Genomic DNA, 19,653 nt, shown 5'->3' with positions numbered 1-19,653 from the left:
CTGTTGTAACTCTTCAAGCTTCTGTTGCTAAAAGTCTGGAAGCCTTTGTGTTGGCGCTGAAATCCAGAGCCACTTCTAGTTCTAGTACACCCATATAAAACTTTGTTTACACATCTACAACATTGTTTTGTATTTTATTAATTAGGTACAGATTTTTACGTCTTACTTAATTTGAAGAAAAAAAATATATATACATATATGCGTATAGCTTTCGTTTACCTATTCAATAACGTGTCGTCTTATTTACAAATTTAATATTCAACATCTTTCCACAGCGGCTTCATACGCCATATTTAAATTACTTCTCTCAAAGCGAGATTATGTTTAGCGGGGTTAAAAGGGAAATTTCACTTAATGTTCACTCCACATCCCGTAATTTCTTTAACTCAACCGACACTCGGCATTTTACTGCATAAATATCTCGTTATTTCAATTTAGATGTCGCATTTGTGTAACGAAGACACCTTTTTGCAGATATTTTTATTTCGAAGGATCTTCTAATGTTCATTAATTTTTTTAATTTCATGATTCCCTCAAAATAACTAGTCAGCAGATTATTTCCCTAATACCGATTTTATGACTCAATACATTTGGTTTGTAATACTGTAACTTTTTATTCGTTATTTTTTTTATTGGTCTAGATGGGTTATTATTATTAGCTTATGACTTATCTGGCGTTTAGAGGTTAACGAAGCACATATACATAATGTAGGATCACGCTGTGGTCTTGATCTACGCTGATGACATTATGACCAACTCTAACGGTCTACTACTGGTAGGTAAATACTATTGATCTTCTTATCTAATGTCATTGTGTCTTCATCATGAAAGTCGTTCAGCTAATATTTTATGATAGGCATAATTAGTTGGAGTCGTTATGCCGGCACGTGTAACGCCATCTGTTGTCAAATAGCGAACACGAATATTGAAACGACTAGTACCTACTGTAGGAAATATTCTGGAACATTATATTTTTTAAATTTTTATATTCATACTTTTACAGTTGTGTCGACTATAAAACGTTGCTTAGACATTATGAAAGCAATTTCATTCGAAACGAAACGAAGAAGGGATCACCTGAAGCGAAGCGAAGAAGTGAACTGTGATTTGAAAGTCTATTTCAAGTGTCGTAATAATTAAATTCGTATTTTGTATATTTTTCCTGAGCCCCAGCGCGTAACAATATTAAAACCTGTCGAGGAAAAACGGCGGCATGAGCAATAAACCCTTAGATTAGGCCACGAGCACTTTATTAAAACACAATATTTTTAAAGCAAAATACAAATTCTCTTAATTAAGTGGTAGCAAAAATTTGACAAATATTTCAAAAAGCTCTAAAATAGTTTGCCTTGCGGAATAAGAAAAGCTATGAGATGAAATGAAAACGTGTATAGTCTATTGTGCGCTCCAATTCTTATATATTCATTGTGTTTCCATAGGAAGTTGCCAAATTTCCTTTGTATTCAGTTCTATAAAAAGGTAATAAATATTGGGAGCATTATGTAAATTGTATTTCGATTCATGCTCTGGCAAATGTAAACGAAATACTCGAGTCGCTTTTGATATGAGTATAAAGATTTTCTAGACTGTAATACTGAGAATTCGCATGAAAAGACATGCCGAGATAGTCAAAGTAGCTGTTCTGGAGATTAAATTAAAGATTTTTCAGGATAATAATTTTCTTCTTAGTAGCGTTTTGCCTCCAACGCTCACTTTTTTGGTTTGGTAAAGACAACAGAATTATTATCCGACTACCGAAGTAAGAAAGTTTTGTTAACAAAATTATCTTTTGCTTAATAATATGTATGCATGGATGTAAGCCTATTTTTGGCACATTCTACTGCGTAAGCCTTTCGACCCATATAATTACAATAAGCAAAAAAAGTAACTTAAACATGAAATTACGAACAAGAGAAAAATAAATATATTATTAGATTTATAAAAAATCCGGGCCGCATTATTTTAGCAATCGGGTATTATTTACTTTATTATTATTATTTATATTATTTCTTATTTTTATATCTTGTGTGTGTGTGTGTTGTCCTAGGGTACCCCGCTGGTACATAGGGCCCTCACAAGTTGTCTCCACTTTACTCTGTCTTGCGCTTGCTTCTTGACATCACTCCAGGTCATGTTGGCAGTCCTCATCTCACTCTCTACGGTGCGTCGCCAAGTGTGTACAGGGCGACCAGGTCTTCTCCTGCCAAGCGGTTGCCACTCAAACGCGATTGATGCTGCGTTGACTCCGCTGCGCCGTAGAGTGTGTCCTATCCAACGCCATTTCCGATGAGCAATGTCTTGCGCGATGGGATTTTGGTCGCATTTAGTCCAAAGGTCTTTATTAGAGATAGTGACTGGCCAGTATATGCGGAGTATCGACCTCAAGCACTTATTTACAAATACCTGCAGTCGGTTCGTGAGTGTCTTGGTTACTCTCCAGGTCTCACATCCGAACAGGAGAACACTCTTGACAATGGAGTCGAACAGGGTCAGCTTGATCCGACGAGTCATGACACTTGACTCCCAGACTGGTTTCAACTGCGCGAAAGCACCCCTGGCTTTCCTAATTCGTATCTCTGTATCTTCGTCCGAACCACCCCGATTTGATATGGAGCTCCCCAGATATGTAAACTTCTGTGCTGACTTCAACACACAGTCTTGGAGCTTTAGGGGAGTAGTGTTTTTTGACATTACTCGCATGTCGACAGTTTTGTTGGTGTTGATACGCAAGCCTCTTTTCTCCGCAGATATACGGAGGTCTTCAAGTTTTGCTTGCATTTGATCCAAAGTTGGCGTCATCAACACTATGTCATCTGCATAGTCAAGGTCTTCCAAGATATTTTCGCTCCATTCAATGCCCCGCGGTGTCGTCACCACTTCCCGCATTATGTCATCCAGTAACATAATGAATAGTAGCGGAGACAGGAGGCAGCCCTGCTTAACACCCGCTGTCATCTCAATAGGGGCTCCCAGGACTTGGTCATGCACGACTCTACATGTACTACCTCTGTATAAGGCCTGGATTATACCAATGATTTTATTTGGTATACCTCTTTGTTTTAAGCAGGTCCACATTTTGCTCCACTGTACAGTGTCAAACGCTTTCTCAAAGTCTACAAACGTAAGAATCATTTCAGTCTGCCATTCGACACTTTGTTCTATGAGGATGCGAAGAGTGTTTGTATGGTCTGTGCATGATCGGCCCGGTAAGAAACCTGCTTGCTCCTCCCGAAGAGTTCCAGTGATCTTTTTGGACATCCGGTTTAGAAGTAATCTAGCCAAGACCTTTGCTGCGCAAGGAAGAAGTGTAATGCCTCTCCAGTTGTCACAAGAAGACAAATCGCCCTTCTTCGGAACTTTCACGAGTAGTCCCTGCTTCCATTGAGACGGTATTTGCTCAGTCTCCCAAATCCTTACGATGAGCGGATATAGCAAGCTTGCAGATCTCGGTGCATCAGCCTTCAGCATTTCGGCATTGATATTGTCAATACCGGGGGCCTTACCTGGTTTCAGCTGTTTAATTGCCTTTACTATTTCATTAAAGGTGGGCGGTGCAATAGGTATATCCAAAGGCAAGTCGGGTACTGATATTCCGTCTGTGGGTTGGGACTGACATTTGGACAGCAACTTAGTAAAGTGCTCCGTCCAGCGCACGAGCTGCTCTTCCGTGGTACATAGTAGCTGACCCGAGCAGTCTTTCAGTGGTTTTTTCCGTGGATGATGTTTTTTGTTTATTATCCGCTTGGTGACATCGTAAAGCTCTTTCATATCTTGCCTCTTGGCTGCCAATTTTGCTCGGTCTGCTAGCTCATCGATTGCATTTCGCTGATCTCTCCTAGCCAGCTTTCTAATTACTAATCGCGTGGATGAGTATTCCCGACGCAACATAGCATCTGAAGGGGAGCCTAAAATCTGAGTGTTCAAAAGTTGTCTCTTCTCGATGGCTGCCCAAAGCTCTGCTGACATCCAAGGTTCTTGCTTTGTATTGGTATACCCCAATACTTCCTTAGCAGCTTTATTATAGCACCACGTATGCGGTCCCACGTCTCGTCCATCTGCTCATCCTCTATTTCCTTAAGCAGCTCGAAACTATTTTTGAGAGATAAGCTGAACTTCTCTCGGCAATTGCTATCTTCCAGTTTTCGGATATAAAATTTTCTAGCTGCTTTATCTGGCTTTCTGTGGGGAACTGCTATTTTAAGACGAACTTCTGCTACCACCAGATGGTGATCACTGTCAATGTCTGCGCCGCGCTTATTTCGCACATCAAGAAGAGAAGAGCGCCATGTCTTACTGATAGCTACGTGATCGATTTGGTTCTTTGTCTTTCCGTCCGGTGATATCCAAGTAACTTTATGACATTCCTTATGCTTAAATAGGGTACCTCCAATAACTAGACCATGTGTGGAACATAGATCACCGAAAAGTTCTCCGTTTTCGTTAATAGTTCCGGTTGCCCCATATTGTCCCATGTAATATTCGCGGTCTACATTGTCATTTCCCATCTTCGCATTTATGTCGCCCATGAGAATCACGATATCTTGTTTCTTGATGCCTTTGAGTGTATGCCCCAGCTGTTCGTAGAATTGTGACTTTACATCGGTCGAAGCAGAGTTAGTGGGAGCGTAGCATTGTATCACTGTCACCTTCCGTACTCGTGTCGAGTCGTGACCGTATCTGGCGCATATTATTCGTTCCGAGACTGGCTTCCAAGAGAGTAAGCTACTTTTAGCGCTGCGACTTAGCAGCAAACCCACGCCATACTCTCGGGTCGCATCCTCTTCCTTACCACTGTACAATAACGAGTATCCAAAATCACATTGCGTTTCTCCAAAACCGTTCCATCTCGTCTCACTCAATCCAAGAATGTGAATGTTGTATTCTTGCATGACTTTAGCCACTTAGGGTAGCCGTTCAAGTCGAGTCATGGTCCTTACATTCCAACACCCAATTCGTGTCCGTAATTTCGCGCCAAAAGTCGTTGTTAAAGGGTTCCGGTTATTACTTGCTTTGGGTTTCATAAACTATTTAAATTTAAGAACTTGCAGGTGTTTAGCCCACAGAGTCCCGATCACGGTGATGGGGCTGCCATCATTGTGTCCGTGCCCATAGAGCCAGACTTTCTGAACGAATGGTTCACGGCTCCTGGTAGCCTTACTGCGCGTGTTAGCTCATATTGGTTTTACGGTCAATACTCTCTGGACTAACCCTCCTCCTTTTGCATCCGGGCTTGGGACCGGCTTAATATATATAAATCACGTGTCACGTTGTTTGTCCGCGATGGACTCCTAAGCTACTTAATCGATTTAAAATTAAATTTGCACACCGTGTGCAGTTTGATCCAACTTGAACGATAGGATGGTTTTTATTTCGATTAATGGTCGCGATATTTATTAATTAAAATAAAATGATTTCTTATGTTGATTTTTGTTATTAATTGTAAGTTTCATAAGTCTAAAACAGATGGCGCCTTAAATTAGTTTTTACAGACAATTGTAATGCTGTTTGACATTAATATCTCATAGATGACGCTGTGTTAAAAATAGCAACGTTTCACATAAGCTACAATTTAATGGCATAAACACCACGTGTTGCTGAGGCTAAAGTATCAGTGAAATTTATTTCGTAGTAAACGCAATACAGTGAAATTCAATTGTTCTTACTTTGTCAATTTTTGGTATTAGCATAGCCGGCTGCGTGTTATTTAGAAACAAAAACCTTAGCCACAGCAACGCGTGGTCGGGTCTGCTAGTTATTGTTTATATTAGATGGCCGCTGGGGCCGAAAAGTTCTTGGAAAGCGCAGCGTGGGTAGGTCCTACGAAGTGTATCGACAAAAGTCGCGGGAGTCCGTGGGATGTAAGCTGCACAAGACCGGTTATTGTGGCGAACCTTGAGGTAGACCTATGTCCAGCAATGGACGTTATTGGGTTAACCAAAAAAATATGTTTCAAAGATATGCGACATCTCAAGTTACGAATTCATGCCTATTACATAGGTAGTAGTGGTATAGTGTGGTGACGGAGTAAGAATACAATCACCACCCCTATACTATCCCAGGGAATCGTAAGAACCGACTAAGGGAATATGCACAAGACATCAGTGCAAGTGAAGGAAAATGCCAAATTAAGCCCTATACCAACCTGTCGAGCCAGCGTGGTACAGTAGGCTAAATACCTCCATGGGACCATGATGAGACCACGTACTGGCAAACGCAGTGTGGGACGGCTATCAACCAGATGGACCGACGACCTAGTGTGCATCGCTGGGTCACGTTGGATGCAGGTGGCAACGGATCGGCCGCACTGGAGATCACTTGGAGAGGCCTATGTTCAGTAGTGGACAGTAGACAGGCTGAGATGATGAGATGAGTGGTATACACCCTTTTATTTCTTGATTAAATAGGCAGCGTAGCCAACGTACTTAATAGTGCCACTAGACTCAGTTTCTGATTGGTCATTTAAGAATCACCAAGAAGGGTCATTCAGGTACTTTAGACTGAGGCGGGATATGAAATATTTAAATGTCAAAAGAAAACATAAAAATCCATTTTCAGCTCTATTTGTATTTTGTTTGTTTAATATAAAAGTTATGAAAAGTCAATTTCAGTTCTCAAAATGTCAAGGACAAAACAAAAGTGGAAATGTGATACATGGAATGAATCTAAATCTATGGTTCATCAAAGAATACGGCTGAAGATTGATCATTAGCTGAACATTAGAATAGATTCGTATGTTGTGACGAGTCTCTGAATAATAATGATGAATGATGATGATGATGAATGATTGTATTAGAGTAACCACAAGTAGTACAATATAATTCTTAGATTTGGTATCAATTTCTTAAAAGGTTCAAATAATATCCAGTTTATCTTTAAGTCAACTTTAACAAAACTGCTTACCCCTGAAATTCGCACGATTAAAACGAATATACTATTTACCTATACAATATATATAGACTATAAAAATTATGTGTGGAAGCCACCATAACGGTAACACGTAGGTATGAAGTGGGTCAGGATCAATGAATAAATCTAGATTGAGCGTAATATGTGCCGACATTACGGTCCTGGGGGACCACCTCCCGGGACCCAAAGACCAGTTGCTACACCGATAGATAACATTACTGTTCGGTCGACGAAAATAAATCTGATAATGGCTACCCCCAGCGACGATTGGGCGTATTGAGATTTGGAGTCATGGCCGGTTAGCGCGTGGCAGTTGTTTTTAATAAGTTTACTATTCGAATAAGTAGAGAGCTAAGTGACCAGCCTAAACCTAAAATATTTCTATACCTTTATTAACATGTAAATACACATATACTAACTGTGTGCAACTACAATACAAGTAAAACATTCCTTATACAGGGTGTTACGATTAATGGAATTTTTATATTAAACGATAAACAAACGTCATATGCGAAGTCCAGCAGAAATAATGATGGTTTTGGTAAGTTTGAATTCTGTGAATTCGTTATCAAGGTTAAATGTATCTGGCGGAAACTACCTCAAACGGAACCTTTCATTCCTCGCATAATACATTGCGGAGCCTTGCGTAAAAATGCATTGCGTTGTAGGTTACCGTTGTAGTCTAAAACTGACACTGCGAACGCATGTCTAGGGACGGCTGACGGTGTTTACATCGTGGGTAACCACTAAACACTAGCTTAGCCGTGAGCTCATCCGACTATCTACGCAACAAATAAAAAAAATTAAAAAAAATGTGTGCAATTCACACGTGGTAGAAGTGAAACCTTCCAAAATTAAAATACAAGTATCCTAAACGTCTTAAGTATATGTAAAATTTTGTCATTAGTAAATAATTGTAAGGTAGCGCCCTCTGTGAATTGATATTTTAATTTCACGTATAATCCTAAATTAAAATTCACTACAAGAGCTTTCATACACACGTTAGTATTCAAAAATCTCACAGATGGCGCTGTATTAAATAGTATGTATATTTCTGTCTCGTTCTTTGCTGGCTTCATCCTACACATTTTTGTATTTGTGTCTCTTACCTGTCGTTTTTTCCGTTGCATCCGGTTTGAAATCACAACGATTCTAAAGAATTTTTCACTTCAATAATAAAGAAAATCGAATAAGTCTCCCATACATCCGGTACAAAAAAAACCTCCTCAATTTTCTCTTGTAATTCTTAAAAATAGCCCATCCTAAAAAGGCTATAAATTTTATTGTGATTTATGCGAAAGTTAGAAAGTGATAAATAGCAGAATTAAACTTGTCAAAATTTTGAACTGTATGATTAACAAATCACGTTTAGTCAATAAAAAAAATAACTTTTTGATTGATGGGTAAATGTTAATCCAGGCAAGAGAGAGTATTCTGTCACATCCATCAGTAAAAAATACAAAATCACAACACGTTGCTCATGAGTTATACTCGTACGGTACCTATTTGTCATAAAAAACATATGATCATTATTTTAGCTGATGTTGCTACGAGGCAACGTTTTTATAGCATTTTAAACAGAAGAATAAGGCATATTAAGGCAGAAGGCAGATTAAGTAAGAAACACACAAAAACTACAACACAATCAACATTCACGTTTGTTCGAATGAATTAATTGTTCAAGATATTTATTTTACAGGCTTCGTTTGCTACATCTGATTTTTTTAAAACTATTGATGTACATTAGAAATAACATTCTTCAGGACTCGTTTGCTACATTTTACTTTCTTATAACAAGTATGTGTACGTTTTGAAATAAAATTATTAATAAAAAGAATGATATGGCGTGAACTGTTACTCGCGGCCATGTTTCCAAATCTAAGTCCCGCTAAGTGCATAACGCATTAGCGATGCGACGCCGGCGGACGTCCGCCTTGCGGCTGCCGCGACACCACTTCACGCTTTCAGTTATGTAAACATAACAGGCTTAATGTTAGACTGCCGCAAGCCCGTAGGAAGACACTTCGAAAAACTACTTTAAAATTTAATTTCGTTTTGAAAACCGTTGTGCTTTGAAGATTAAAATGCCCTGTTTACTCGTTTCAAGCGATGAGCACTGTGCCGGTGCTAAAATCCCGGAGACGGGACCATTTTTAACAGACTTTAAGAAAGGAAGACGTTCTCAATTCGAATACACGTGTTAGATCAGAACTTTTTTCTAGGTAAACGGAATTTGGTGATATTTTTTTTTTTAAAGCTGGCCAGTAGTTAGTATAAATTATCCTTCAGAATACTTAATTTAAATTACTACGACTACAGTCTGATGACATTCTCATTTTATATTGTAGTCATTTTCTTTTCTTTTCTAATTTTGTATAAAGAATCTATTTGAACTAAAACAAAAAATCTTTGAGCTGTCAATAGCTTTATTTAAAATTAATTTGATAGTTATAATATATTGGGTATTAAAGATTTTACCGATTATTATAAACTATGGATTAGTGTAAACATGAAATACGGAATACAATAATATTTATCGCAGCACATAGTAAGCAACAACGTCACGAACGCAACACATAGAAGTGAATCATTCTTACGAATTAAGAATACAAAATTGTTCTTGTAATTCGGTAACATATTATATACGGCCCGAAAAAAAGTTACTGACCGAAACGGTTTCTAATACGCAAAAGCAGAATATGAATGAAAAAGTTAATATGGAAGACCGCGCGCGCGCGTGAGCCCAAGAAAAAAAAGATGGATGTTCGTGAATAATGCTCGGTCGCGAACTGTAGTAATGGACAGCACTAAATATTGCACCAAGGGAAAATAAATTACGCCTCTTTTTCAGGGACAAAAAAAGTTTTCTTCGTTTTCTCTTTCACTGCTCTTCGGTTCTTGTGTGGAAAAACTTTCATATCGACCTCAGTAGACATTCTTAGGCCTAGTGATTCGCATGCTTATATCCAATTCCTATAATTATTGACGTAAAAATAGGAATCGAGGAAAGAAAATTATATTAATTTTCTACATAAAATATTGTCTTAAATTTTAATGAAACCGTCTATTTTCGCTACCAGTTAATTCCCAGTTTTGTAAACAAACTAATTCAGCTCTAATTAGATTACAGACAGCTGCATATAAGGTGAAACTTTAAATTGGTGTTCGGACTTACTGCCGCTTTGGTTTTTGCAGTGAAAATCACCACTCCCTTCAGCGCTAAATGGATTTATTAGCCTCCAACGTTTCACGTGGATACTCGTAATTAGTGTTATTGTACGGTACCGTTGAGCGAATTGTTTATTGTTTTGCAGTTCGGAAATTGCTTTCTGAAATGTACTTTATTTCTGATTTGATTTTAAAGGTTATGAGTTTTTCTAATTTATCACCTAGTATACCATAGATATGTAGCCTTGAATTTTTTGGTGAACTACGATTGGAAAAGTACTTGAAAATCAGGCTGTGGTTTCTCAATCTGTTAAATTAGAATCAGTTTTATCAAATTGTTTTTATATAATTACGATTACCTGAATGTAGTAACGGAGTCCTAAATGATATACTATTTTATTACTTTCGAATGATAATTATTGTTTAAAAGTAAAAAAATCATTAGGGTTTTGCGTGAATTTGGTTTGAAATACTCAATTTATAATTCAGAGAACTGTTATTTACTCAACCTAGCATAAAGCAATCTAAATATTAAATTGAAATCGAGAACCCGTCCGATTACATATACCGACCACTTTAAAAATAGGTTGAAATCCTTCTGTATTCCACGTGTTCTGATTTAAATAACCTAATCCACGGTGTAGTGGTGCTGCGGACAGTAATCAGTCGACAGTAAAGCGTCGTCCTAAGGGATTTAGTTTCAATCACGCCGGTGGTCGCCGGATCGTGATTAATGCATACTAAACAGGGCACACATAGTCACTTTCCGGATAATTTACTTTCTAGTACAGTGTCCGTAGCTTCGTCTGAAGTCGTCTCGGGCGATAAAGTTTCTCGTACAAGGATTTCTGATTAAATCGCGTTTGAAATTCAAATTTAGAAATCAATTTCATTGATTCTGCTGTAAATTCTCTATCGTTCTAGTGTATTCTTTGTGGTTTCATATATGTTTAAGTTTCAACACTTGTTATCAGTCAATTGTAGGAACTTTTGTGAGTCCGCGCGGGTAAATACCACCACCCTGCCTATTTCTGCCGTGAAGCAGTAATGCGTTTCGGTTTGAAGGGTAGGCCAGCCGTTGTATACTGAGATCTTAGAACTTATATCTCAAGGTGGGTGGCGCATTTACGTTGTAGATGTCTATGGGCTCCAGTAACCACTTAACACCAGGTGGGCTGTGAGATCGTCCGCCCATCTAAGCAATAAAAAAAAAGAGTAGCTGACACTACTAGATGTTTGTATGATTATTTTTCCTTAGTTGTTCACACTTGACAGAACGGTCGTGGCTTTTTATAATGCATTTTCATTGACTAACTTGTCCAAAATATTTGAGGGTTCGTACTTTGTTTGATTTTTAGTACATTGTATGATTATACTTGTAGCTTAACACATTATCTGGTCCAGATTATCAGGACCAGCGTCCTCGTTTCGAATGAGATCGAAGTCATTTCAGATGAGTCATTTGCAGGCTGGAGGCAAGATGTCTCGTTTCACGCAGAGTGAATCGCGGTCCTCCATCACCTGTTTGCTATTTTGCAAGATTCATGTACATCAGCTTATAGGACACGTTCTTGGTTTAATTCAACGATCTCCAAATTGGCGTGCGGAGGAGACCCGAAATAATTAGGGGAGTAAGATTCGGGTGAGAGCCTTTTCTGCGCATCCGGCTCGACGGTGACGAGTTGATGTGGAGAGAGGTAGACGCTCTTTCTCACGCCCTGTCGCCTGCTTCTACAATATGGTGCACTCATAGGAGGCAGCGACAAGAGTGTACCGATTTATGCGATGAGGACACAGTCTCACCCACGCGGAGCAGACCACAAAATTGATCTGCCGTGTCAATTAGCAAACCCAGTCGTGGAATTCCACCGTTCATCTCAGGTGCAAGTACTTCCCAAAGTAATCGTCTTCGTCTCGTCGACTCACAAGAACTCGACTCAGTCGCAATTCACTTAATCACTGAGGTCCGACCCTCAAAATCTGATTGGATTTGAGAAATTTAAGCAGCAAGTCAAACAAACTTCTAGTTAGCTAAATGTTTTATTAATTTTTATTATAATAGAAGATAGATAAATTTTCACCAACTTTTTGTTAGCTACTATGAAAACTCTGTGATACTCGGAACGTCACTAACTTTAAATTAATTAATAAAATAAGAGTACCGAAACAAAAAATAATTTTTGAATTTGTATTTGAAAGTTTCAACGATGCTGATTTCAAGATCTTGAGGCAGCAAAAGTTTTACCAAATTTTATAGCACTTGTGATCCCATTTTCAACGTCGATGATCCAAGACAAAATTACAATTTTGCAAAACTTCAAGAAATGCACATTCATCTGCCTAACTAGCTAGAAACCATTCATCTATTATGAATGTTTAAGATTTGCCCTTTTAAGCACAAGTGGGCAAATAAAGCGTTGCCGGTGACAGGTGACTGACTGGCGGGCAATTAGCGAGCGCGGCCTGTCTGTGGAAACAAAAGGGCCTCTTAGTTTCACTTAATTAAAAAACAGGAAGCCGACGTGCCGCAGAGAGAAATTGCTGTAGAGCAACATAGCCCGGGTACTATGTTAAAAATATCAAAATCATAAGGACATTCCTTTCTATAAGAATAATTCTTACCTAAGGTCTTTACTTGAACTTAATATTTCACTTACGTATTCGCGTAAAACCATGATATGGATTTTTGCTGACCGAGCTCTCTGTTTATTATTGGGCCAATAAACGTATACATACATTATTGGAGCACATAGACATCTACAACATAAATGCCGCACCCACCTTGAGGTATGAGTTCTAAGGTGTCAGTATAGTTATAACGGCTGACCCACTCTTCAAACCAAAGCGCATTACTGCTTTACGGCAGAAATAGGCAGGGTGGTACCTACCCGTGCGGACCCACAAGACGTCCTATCACTAGTAAAAAAACCTGCTCATGAAATTGCATCTGTTCTTGTATTAATACACTTAAACGTTAAATTTTTAATCTAGTTTTTGTGTTTAACTTTAACATTTTTAAAGACTGCATACATATAAGATTGTTCTAAAATTGTTAGCATTGAAATATGGATAAGGCACTAAAGCAAAAATTTGTTTTGAAATCTTTCAATTTCGAAAGATGAAATCAACGATTACATTGACTGATATTGATAAAGGAATACAGATTTACACATACTATTACTCACATAATTTTTAACAAAGTCCAATTTGTTTCGTAATTTAAGCATGTCTTCGTTGACTTCGTTACAAAATTATTATAAAGTAGATTTTATCAATACAAGTCTACGCAGATGAAAACTTTTTTAGTCCCAACCGAACTAGGGACTCTCGTATACATTTAGTTTTATAATTTTCCGGAGTTCATGAGAGTTGCTTTTCACAATAGGTCGCCTGGAGCCATAATTAAGGTAGGTCTCGCCTTCTTTCAAATCCCTCGCAAACTTTGCATGTGTGAATGGAGTTCAGTACATTCAAATTTGATTTAAGCAGTCATTATCGGGTTATTATAATCTGTGCCAAGTCTATTGATACGTTGAAGATTAAAAGGATAAAATGATATTCATACGTAATAAATATTACTAGAGGTCCCGCAGTAGTCGAAATTCGACTAATTGGAATTCCAAGTTTGTATACTATTATGATTGTATTTTATAATTCTATAATCACAAATTTCGCCAAGGCTACACTATAAAAAAATATTAATAAAGACAAACAATATTGAATCTATTCTCAATTTGACCACAGACGTCAAGAACAAAAGTTTGACAATAAATAGTATGCATGCGTGTGTGCGTCAAATACATTGTCATGGTATGTAGGTGTGTAATGTTTTCTTTATTGATTTAATGTATCTTTTATGCATTATTTAAAAAAAAATATTAGCATGGTGCACTTCTTCTCTATATTCTCTATAAGTGTGAAAATTTCATACTCCTCCGTCCGCGCAATTTTCGTAAAAAGGGATACAAAGTTTTTACTTCACGTATTAATATATAGATTAAATGAAATACACGTATAACTGTCGAAGGTCATCCGGTCATGTCATTCGGTCATCAACGGTATTCGTTATGGCTATTTTCGTCTATATCATTGATTTTTTTATAGACTTTGAAGAAGCTTCTCTGATATCGATTATAGGAGATGTTCAGATAATTCGTAAATTTGCCCCAGGCGAAAGATGGCTCGATTCTACCATCATTAAAAATGAATGTACTCAGTGCTTATTATTTGTTGATGTATATACTGCGTCTCATTTTGGACAAGGCTAAGTTTATATGGAGTTAATTGTGCTATCTCTGCGTAGAGATTTGTCTATGACTCCTATGAGGATGATAGCTGTAGATATTATTCATGGACTTGTTACTTCTCGTTCGAATGGATGCTGTTTACTTCATTTTTCTTTTTTCTTTACTCCTACGTTAAATCATTATATTATTATCTCATCGTACTGTGGCTTGTGGGTATGAGTTATGTATTATTTTCTGCTTCCTTAATAATAATAATAATAAATGTTACTGTAGAGCTTATATCTCTATCTAGAGGATACGATCTTAATTCAAGCGTATTATCAATAAAATTCAGAATATTACCATTTACAAAATTTTAAGCATTTAATTTAACGCGCGAACTACGCAAGTCGAAAATCGGTACACTAGTGTATGTATTTGAAAAGAGCCTAAATTATTTTTTTAAAGGGTAAATTTACAGCCAGTAATTAGCAAAACTCGGCGCCTTAGGATTCGCCTTGGAGGAATGAATTTCTACATAAAGCGGGCTATTTCCTTTTATTGTTATTAGTACACGGGTAAATGAATTTTAAGTGCTGAACGAGAATTGTTGGCAAATGAAGAGTGTACTTCATATTTTAATGTTTATCCACTCAAAATTATCATGGAATGTTACTATACTACTAATATTAATGTCGATGAAAAAATTACTTGATTGTTTATGTTTTTAAATGACATTGTTATGACTTTCTTTTTTTAAATGTACCTATTTATTCTATGTGGCATCAATACTAGATTGTGAAGTATGTCATCGAATTTTTGAGGATCTGGTACAAACAGCATTGTTTATGTTAAACTCAGTTCTAAGTTCTTAATATCATTGTTAAATATAACGCATCATCGAAACTCATTAAAATTTGTCATACTAATATGAGTAACGACATCACAATGCCCCGAGAAATGAAACGTTGAAGATTTTAGTAGAATCATTAATCCCCAAGTTTCCGACCCCTTCAATTAAAACGCACCCGAAGGGCTGCACCGTTTTCCAAATTGCAAACACGTCCATTGCATTAATCTACTTGGCGCTTTAAGTATAGGGTCTAATATTAAATATTGTAATTTTCCTGTTTTACTTAGCCTTTCCGAATTTACTATCCGTCTTAAAATTTTTGTGAATCTTAATCGAGGATATTTTTACACTAGCTCACTCGTCGAATCCAAATTTGCGAGCGTATGCTCTGTATAATTTATTATTCTTATTTTCATTTAAATTAAGTAAGCTCGCACTTATCGCCATAAATTTTGTGTGTGTGTTTTTTTTTATTGGTTAGGTGATTGGACGAGCTTGAGATATAAGTTCTAAGGCTTTGGTATAGTTACAACGGCTGCTCCACCCTTTTTTTTATTGCTTAGATGGGTGGGCGAGCTTACAGCCCTCCTGGTGTTAAGTGGTTACTGGAGCCCATAGACATCTACAACGTAAATGCGCCACAAATCTTGAGATATAAGTTCTAAGGGTCTCAGTATAGTTACAACGGCTGTTCCACCCTTCAAACCGAAACGCATTACTTCTTCACGGCAGAAATAGGCAGGGTGGTGGTACCTATCCGCGCGGACTCACAAGAGGTCCTACCACCCTTCAAACCGAAACGCATTACTGCTTCACGGCAGAAATAGGCAGGGTATACTAACTACCCGTGCGGAATCACAAGAGATCCTACCGCCAGTAATTACGCAAATTATAATTTTGTGGGCTTGATTTTTACTACAGGATTCCATCACCGTGGAAGACAATCATGGAAGACAAACATTTGTAGAAAAGTGTGAATCTAGAAAATAAACAATGAATACTACAAAACAATTCTACAAAGAGTGACCTTATTGTATTGCCAATTATGAGATCATTAAAAAAGGCGGCAGTATTGCTATAGTGTTTAATTAAATTCTTTTTGCATCAGAATAATTTACAGCTAATTAACACCTTTAATCCGAGTGAAGGTGTATTTCGAGTTTAATGTTCAGGGAACTGCTGTAAGAATGATGACGCTCGTTTATCAAACAGACATTTTCAAACCAAATGTATTTTTCTGGAAAATGTTTGGGATATGGGCCGACAGGAAATCTTCGAAAACTTACAAATATTATTCGTTTGTTTTTTTATTTATAACTTTAATTATGTATAACTCGCTCCTTGCTATTAATCTGCTGTACACCCCTCTTAAAATTGAGTTATTAATCCGGGAAGTTATATTTTGTTTTACAGAAATAACAGTCACAACTAAAGTTTTAATGATTTTATTCAAGCGAAATAAAATTTTGGACGCCTTCGATTTGTTGAATAAAAACGAATTCCGAGGAAACAGCGAAGAAAGCTCTGCTATTATCCAAAAAAATAATTCCGCTTACAAAACATACTGGAAACTGTACGCCATATTATCTAATTTCGCTTATTCGTCCCAGGTTCTTGGACCTCTAATAGTGAAACTGATATGGAAAACAAAACTAGAACTACCAATATGTAACTATTATTTTTTGAACGAAGAGCTTCGTCACGATTTTTTTTCTGGCTGGTATATTTATCAATCTTTTGGTATGTACGGTCACATGATGTACAACGTCAACATTGATACTTTCATTTCGGGACTTCTTATGATGGCGGTGACGCAGCTAAAGATAATACAAACTAAGCTTTTAAGCCTGAAGCTAAATCCAAGGGAACGAAAAATGGACAGGGGTCTTATGAACATAACGGAAGTATTAAAATTAAACGAGATCTTAAAGCACTATGAGCTCGTATTGAAGTAAATGTTAAATTAGAAATTTTGTATTTTCGTTTTAGTTCTAACGGAGAACGTCATTGAAATATTAACTTTAATGTTTCAGATATTGTTCAACGGTGCAAAGTATATTGGATGTTGCGATGTTTGTGCAGTTCGGGGTGGCTTCAGCGATTATATGCGTTGCTATGTGTGGTTTGATAATGGTGGTAAGATGAGATATTATGTTATTGACTGTATAACATTCCACTTGATATAAATTAAAGTTTCATTAACACTTAGTTTTAGTAATTTTCGCTAAATGGAGACATAATCAATACTACTTTTAAGGTTAAAATTCGGTAAATCATCATTGAATCATCTTACTGTTTCCGACGTTGCAAATACTTTATTGGTGTTAGTTTGAAAAAGCGTGACACGATATCCCTTTTGTCGTGGCTGTCGTCAGTTACATAACAATAATATAGCTCGAGAAGGCAATTCGGTATGTCTGTTTCCCATTTTTATTTATTTATCATTTAATTTGCAGCGTTCTTCTACTGAAACCTTATTATTCATGGTAACTTACCTATTTGCCATGACCTTACAAATATTCGTACCGGCGTGGATGGGAACTCAATTACATTTCCAAGTAAGTAGTTTTTTTTTATTGCTTAGATGGACGAGCTCACAGCCCACCTGGTGTTAAGTGGTTACTGGAGCCCATAGACACACACACAACGTAAATGCGCCACCCACCTTGAGATACAAGCTCTAAGATCTCAAGTATAGTTACAACGGCTGCCCCACCCTTCAAACCGAAACGCATTACTGCTTCACGGCAGAAATAGGCAGGGTGGTGGTACCCACCCGCGCGGACTCACAAGAGGTCCTACCACCAGTAATTACGCAAATTACAATTTTGCGAGTTTCATTTTTATTACACGATGTTATTCCTTCACCGTGGAAGTCAATCGTGAACATTCATTGAGTACGTATTTCATTAGAAAAATTGGTATCCGCCTGCGGGATTCGAACACCGGTGCATCGCTTCAACTCGAATGCACCGGACATCTTATCCATTAGGCCACGACGACTTCTAATGAACGTGACGTAATGATTTCCAGAGTCAAGAACTAGTGTTTGCTGCTTACAATAGCGAATGGATACCACGGTGTCAGTCTTTTAAACGAAGCATCATTATTTTCGTGGAGCGTGCGAAAATTCCTATTACTATAACGGGATTGAAAATGTTTCCGCTTTCTTTAGCAACATTTACTTCGGTAAGGAATCGGGGTAAATTTGTAATACTCGTATTTAGGTTAAAAGATTTTTACCGGATATTGAATAAGGATTTTCAGACTAATTATAAGCAAATTCAGAACTTAAATAGTAGTAAGTTTAGGACTATATTTTTTATCGATATCGAATCCTGTATACCTCATAATGGGAATACCACTGCTAATCATGAAGTTGAAATCTTAATTTTATTTTAGAACTGTAGAAATGCCATGCCGTTTTCGAACTGTAAGATGAAAATAAATAAATGAATATGTGTATAGTTAGCACTACAAGCAGTAATGGCGCAAGTTTGTATGTTGTTTGGACTTGGTTTAATTTTATGAAGGTTCATCGTGATAATTAGGGACGTTGAGTAGATGCATAAAAACTAAAAGTAATATTCATAAAATGGAATACAATTTTATCTCTTCAGAAGTTATTACTTCATTTGAATTTATGAATTTCAAAAGGTTCCAAAAATTCAAAAGAGAGCTTCGAAGAGAGCTTCGATAACAATACACCCTGTATTGTATACATATTGATAACAATACACCCTGTATTGTTATACTATCTAATTTGTCAATACATTTATTGAAATTTTTATTAGAGGCTTTCAGCTCTAACGCTAGGAGCAGGCTTAGCGACCCCGGTAACCGTACTCGTTAAACTCGGCAAAGAGTTCGACGTGCAACCTACCCCATGCATCAGCCCGCTGAGTTTCTCGCCGGATTTTCCCAGCGGGTCCCGATTCCGATCCGGTAGTAGATTCAATCGCGAAGCAGCTACTCTTGAGTTATTAGGTCTTCTTTGGAGGCGCTCGGGTAGCTGTCAGCTAATCCCACCCCTCTTGGCTGAATTTTTGTTCGCCCACCTGTCTTAGTGAAACTGGAAAGGACTCCAAGTCACCAATCATAAAAAATCATAAAAAAAGTATTTATTGATTATATTTAATTCCTTTTAGATAATGAAGACTGCGTATTCGTTCTTCACACTTATCCGGAATATGCAGACTCTCCAAGAAGAATAATAGTAAAATGAAGCTGAGAAATTAAGAGAGAAATTAATTAATTAATTTAATTTATTATTATTATTAATTTAATTAATTAATTTAATTTATTATTATTATTAATTTAATTTATTATTTATTTATATTTATTTAAAATCTTATTAATTACATAATATTTTTTTAAAAAAATATTAAAAATACAATTTTTAAAAAACACTATATAAAAATAGATTGCCGCTGATGGCGGTGTCTACGACACAAGCCACCAGTGGTTAGGACTCCAGAGTGAGAAACCTCCTCACAATGC

General features: G+C 37.1%; 1 protein-coding gene and 1 long non-coding RNA gene across 2 annotated transcripts; both read left to right on the top strand.

Moving 5' to 3' along the window:
- The first annotated feature begins 8,320 nt into the window (after positions 1-8,320).
- LOC134198982 (uncharacterized) lies at positions 8,321-8,743 on the top strand. Its single transcript, XR_009973292.1, has 2 exons — positions 8,321-8,522; positions 8,606-8,743. It is a non-coding gene; the product is annotated as an uncharacterized LOC134198982 (long non-coding RNA).
- Positions 8,744-16,316: 7,573 nt separating this feature from the next.
- Or-15 (olfactory receptor 15) lies at positions 16,317-19,397 on the top strand. The gene is given in 5 exon segments (NM_001098319.2): positions 16,317-17,104; positions 17,187-17,289; positions 17,610-17,711; positions 18,187-18,342; positions 19,302-19,397. Coding segments are annotated over 5 exon segments (1,191 nt in total). The 5' UTR covers positions 16,317-16,340; the 3' UTR covers positions 19,368-19,397.
- The last annotated feature ends 256 nt before the right edge of the window (positions 19,398-19,653 follow it).

This window comes from Bombyx mori, chromosome 5 (assembly GCF_030269925.1).
Source record: "Bombyx mori chromosome 5, ASM3026992v2".
Lineage (NCBI taxonomy): Eukaryota > Metazoa > Arthropoda > Insecta > Lepidoptera > Bombycidae > Bombyx > Bombyx mori.
The sequence above is the reverse complement of the archived record's forward strand: the minus strand, read 5'-3'. Positions and strand labels throughout refer to the sequence as shown.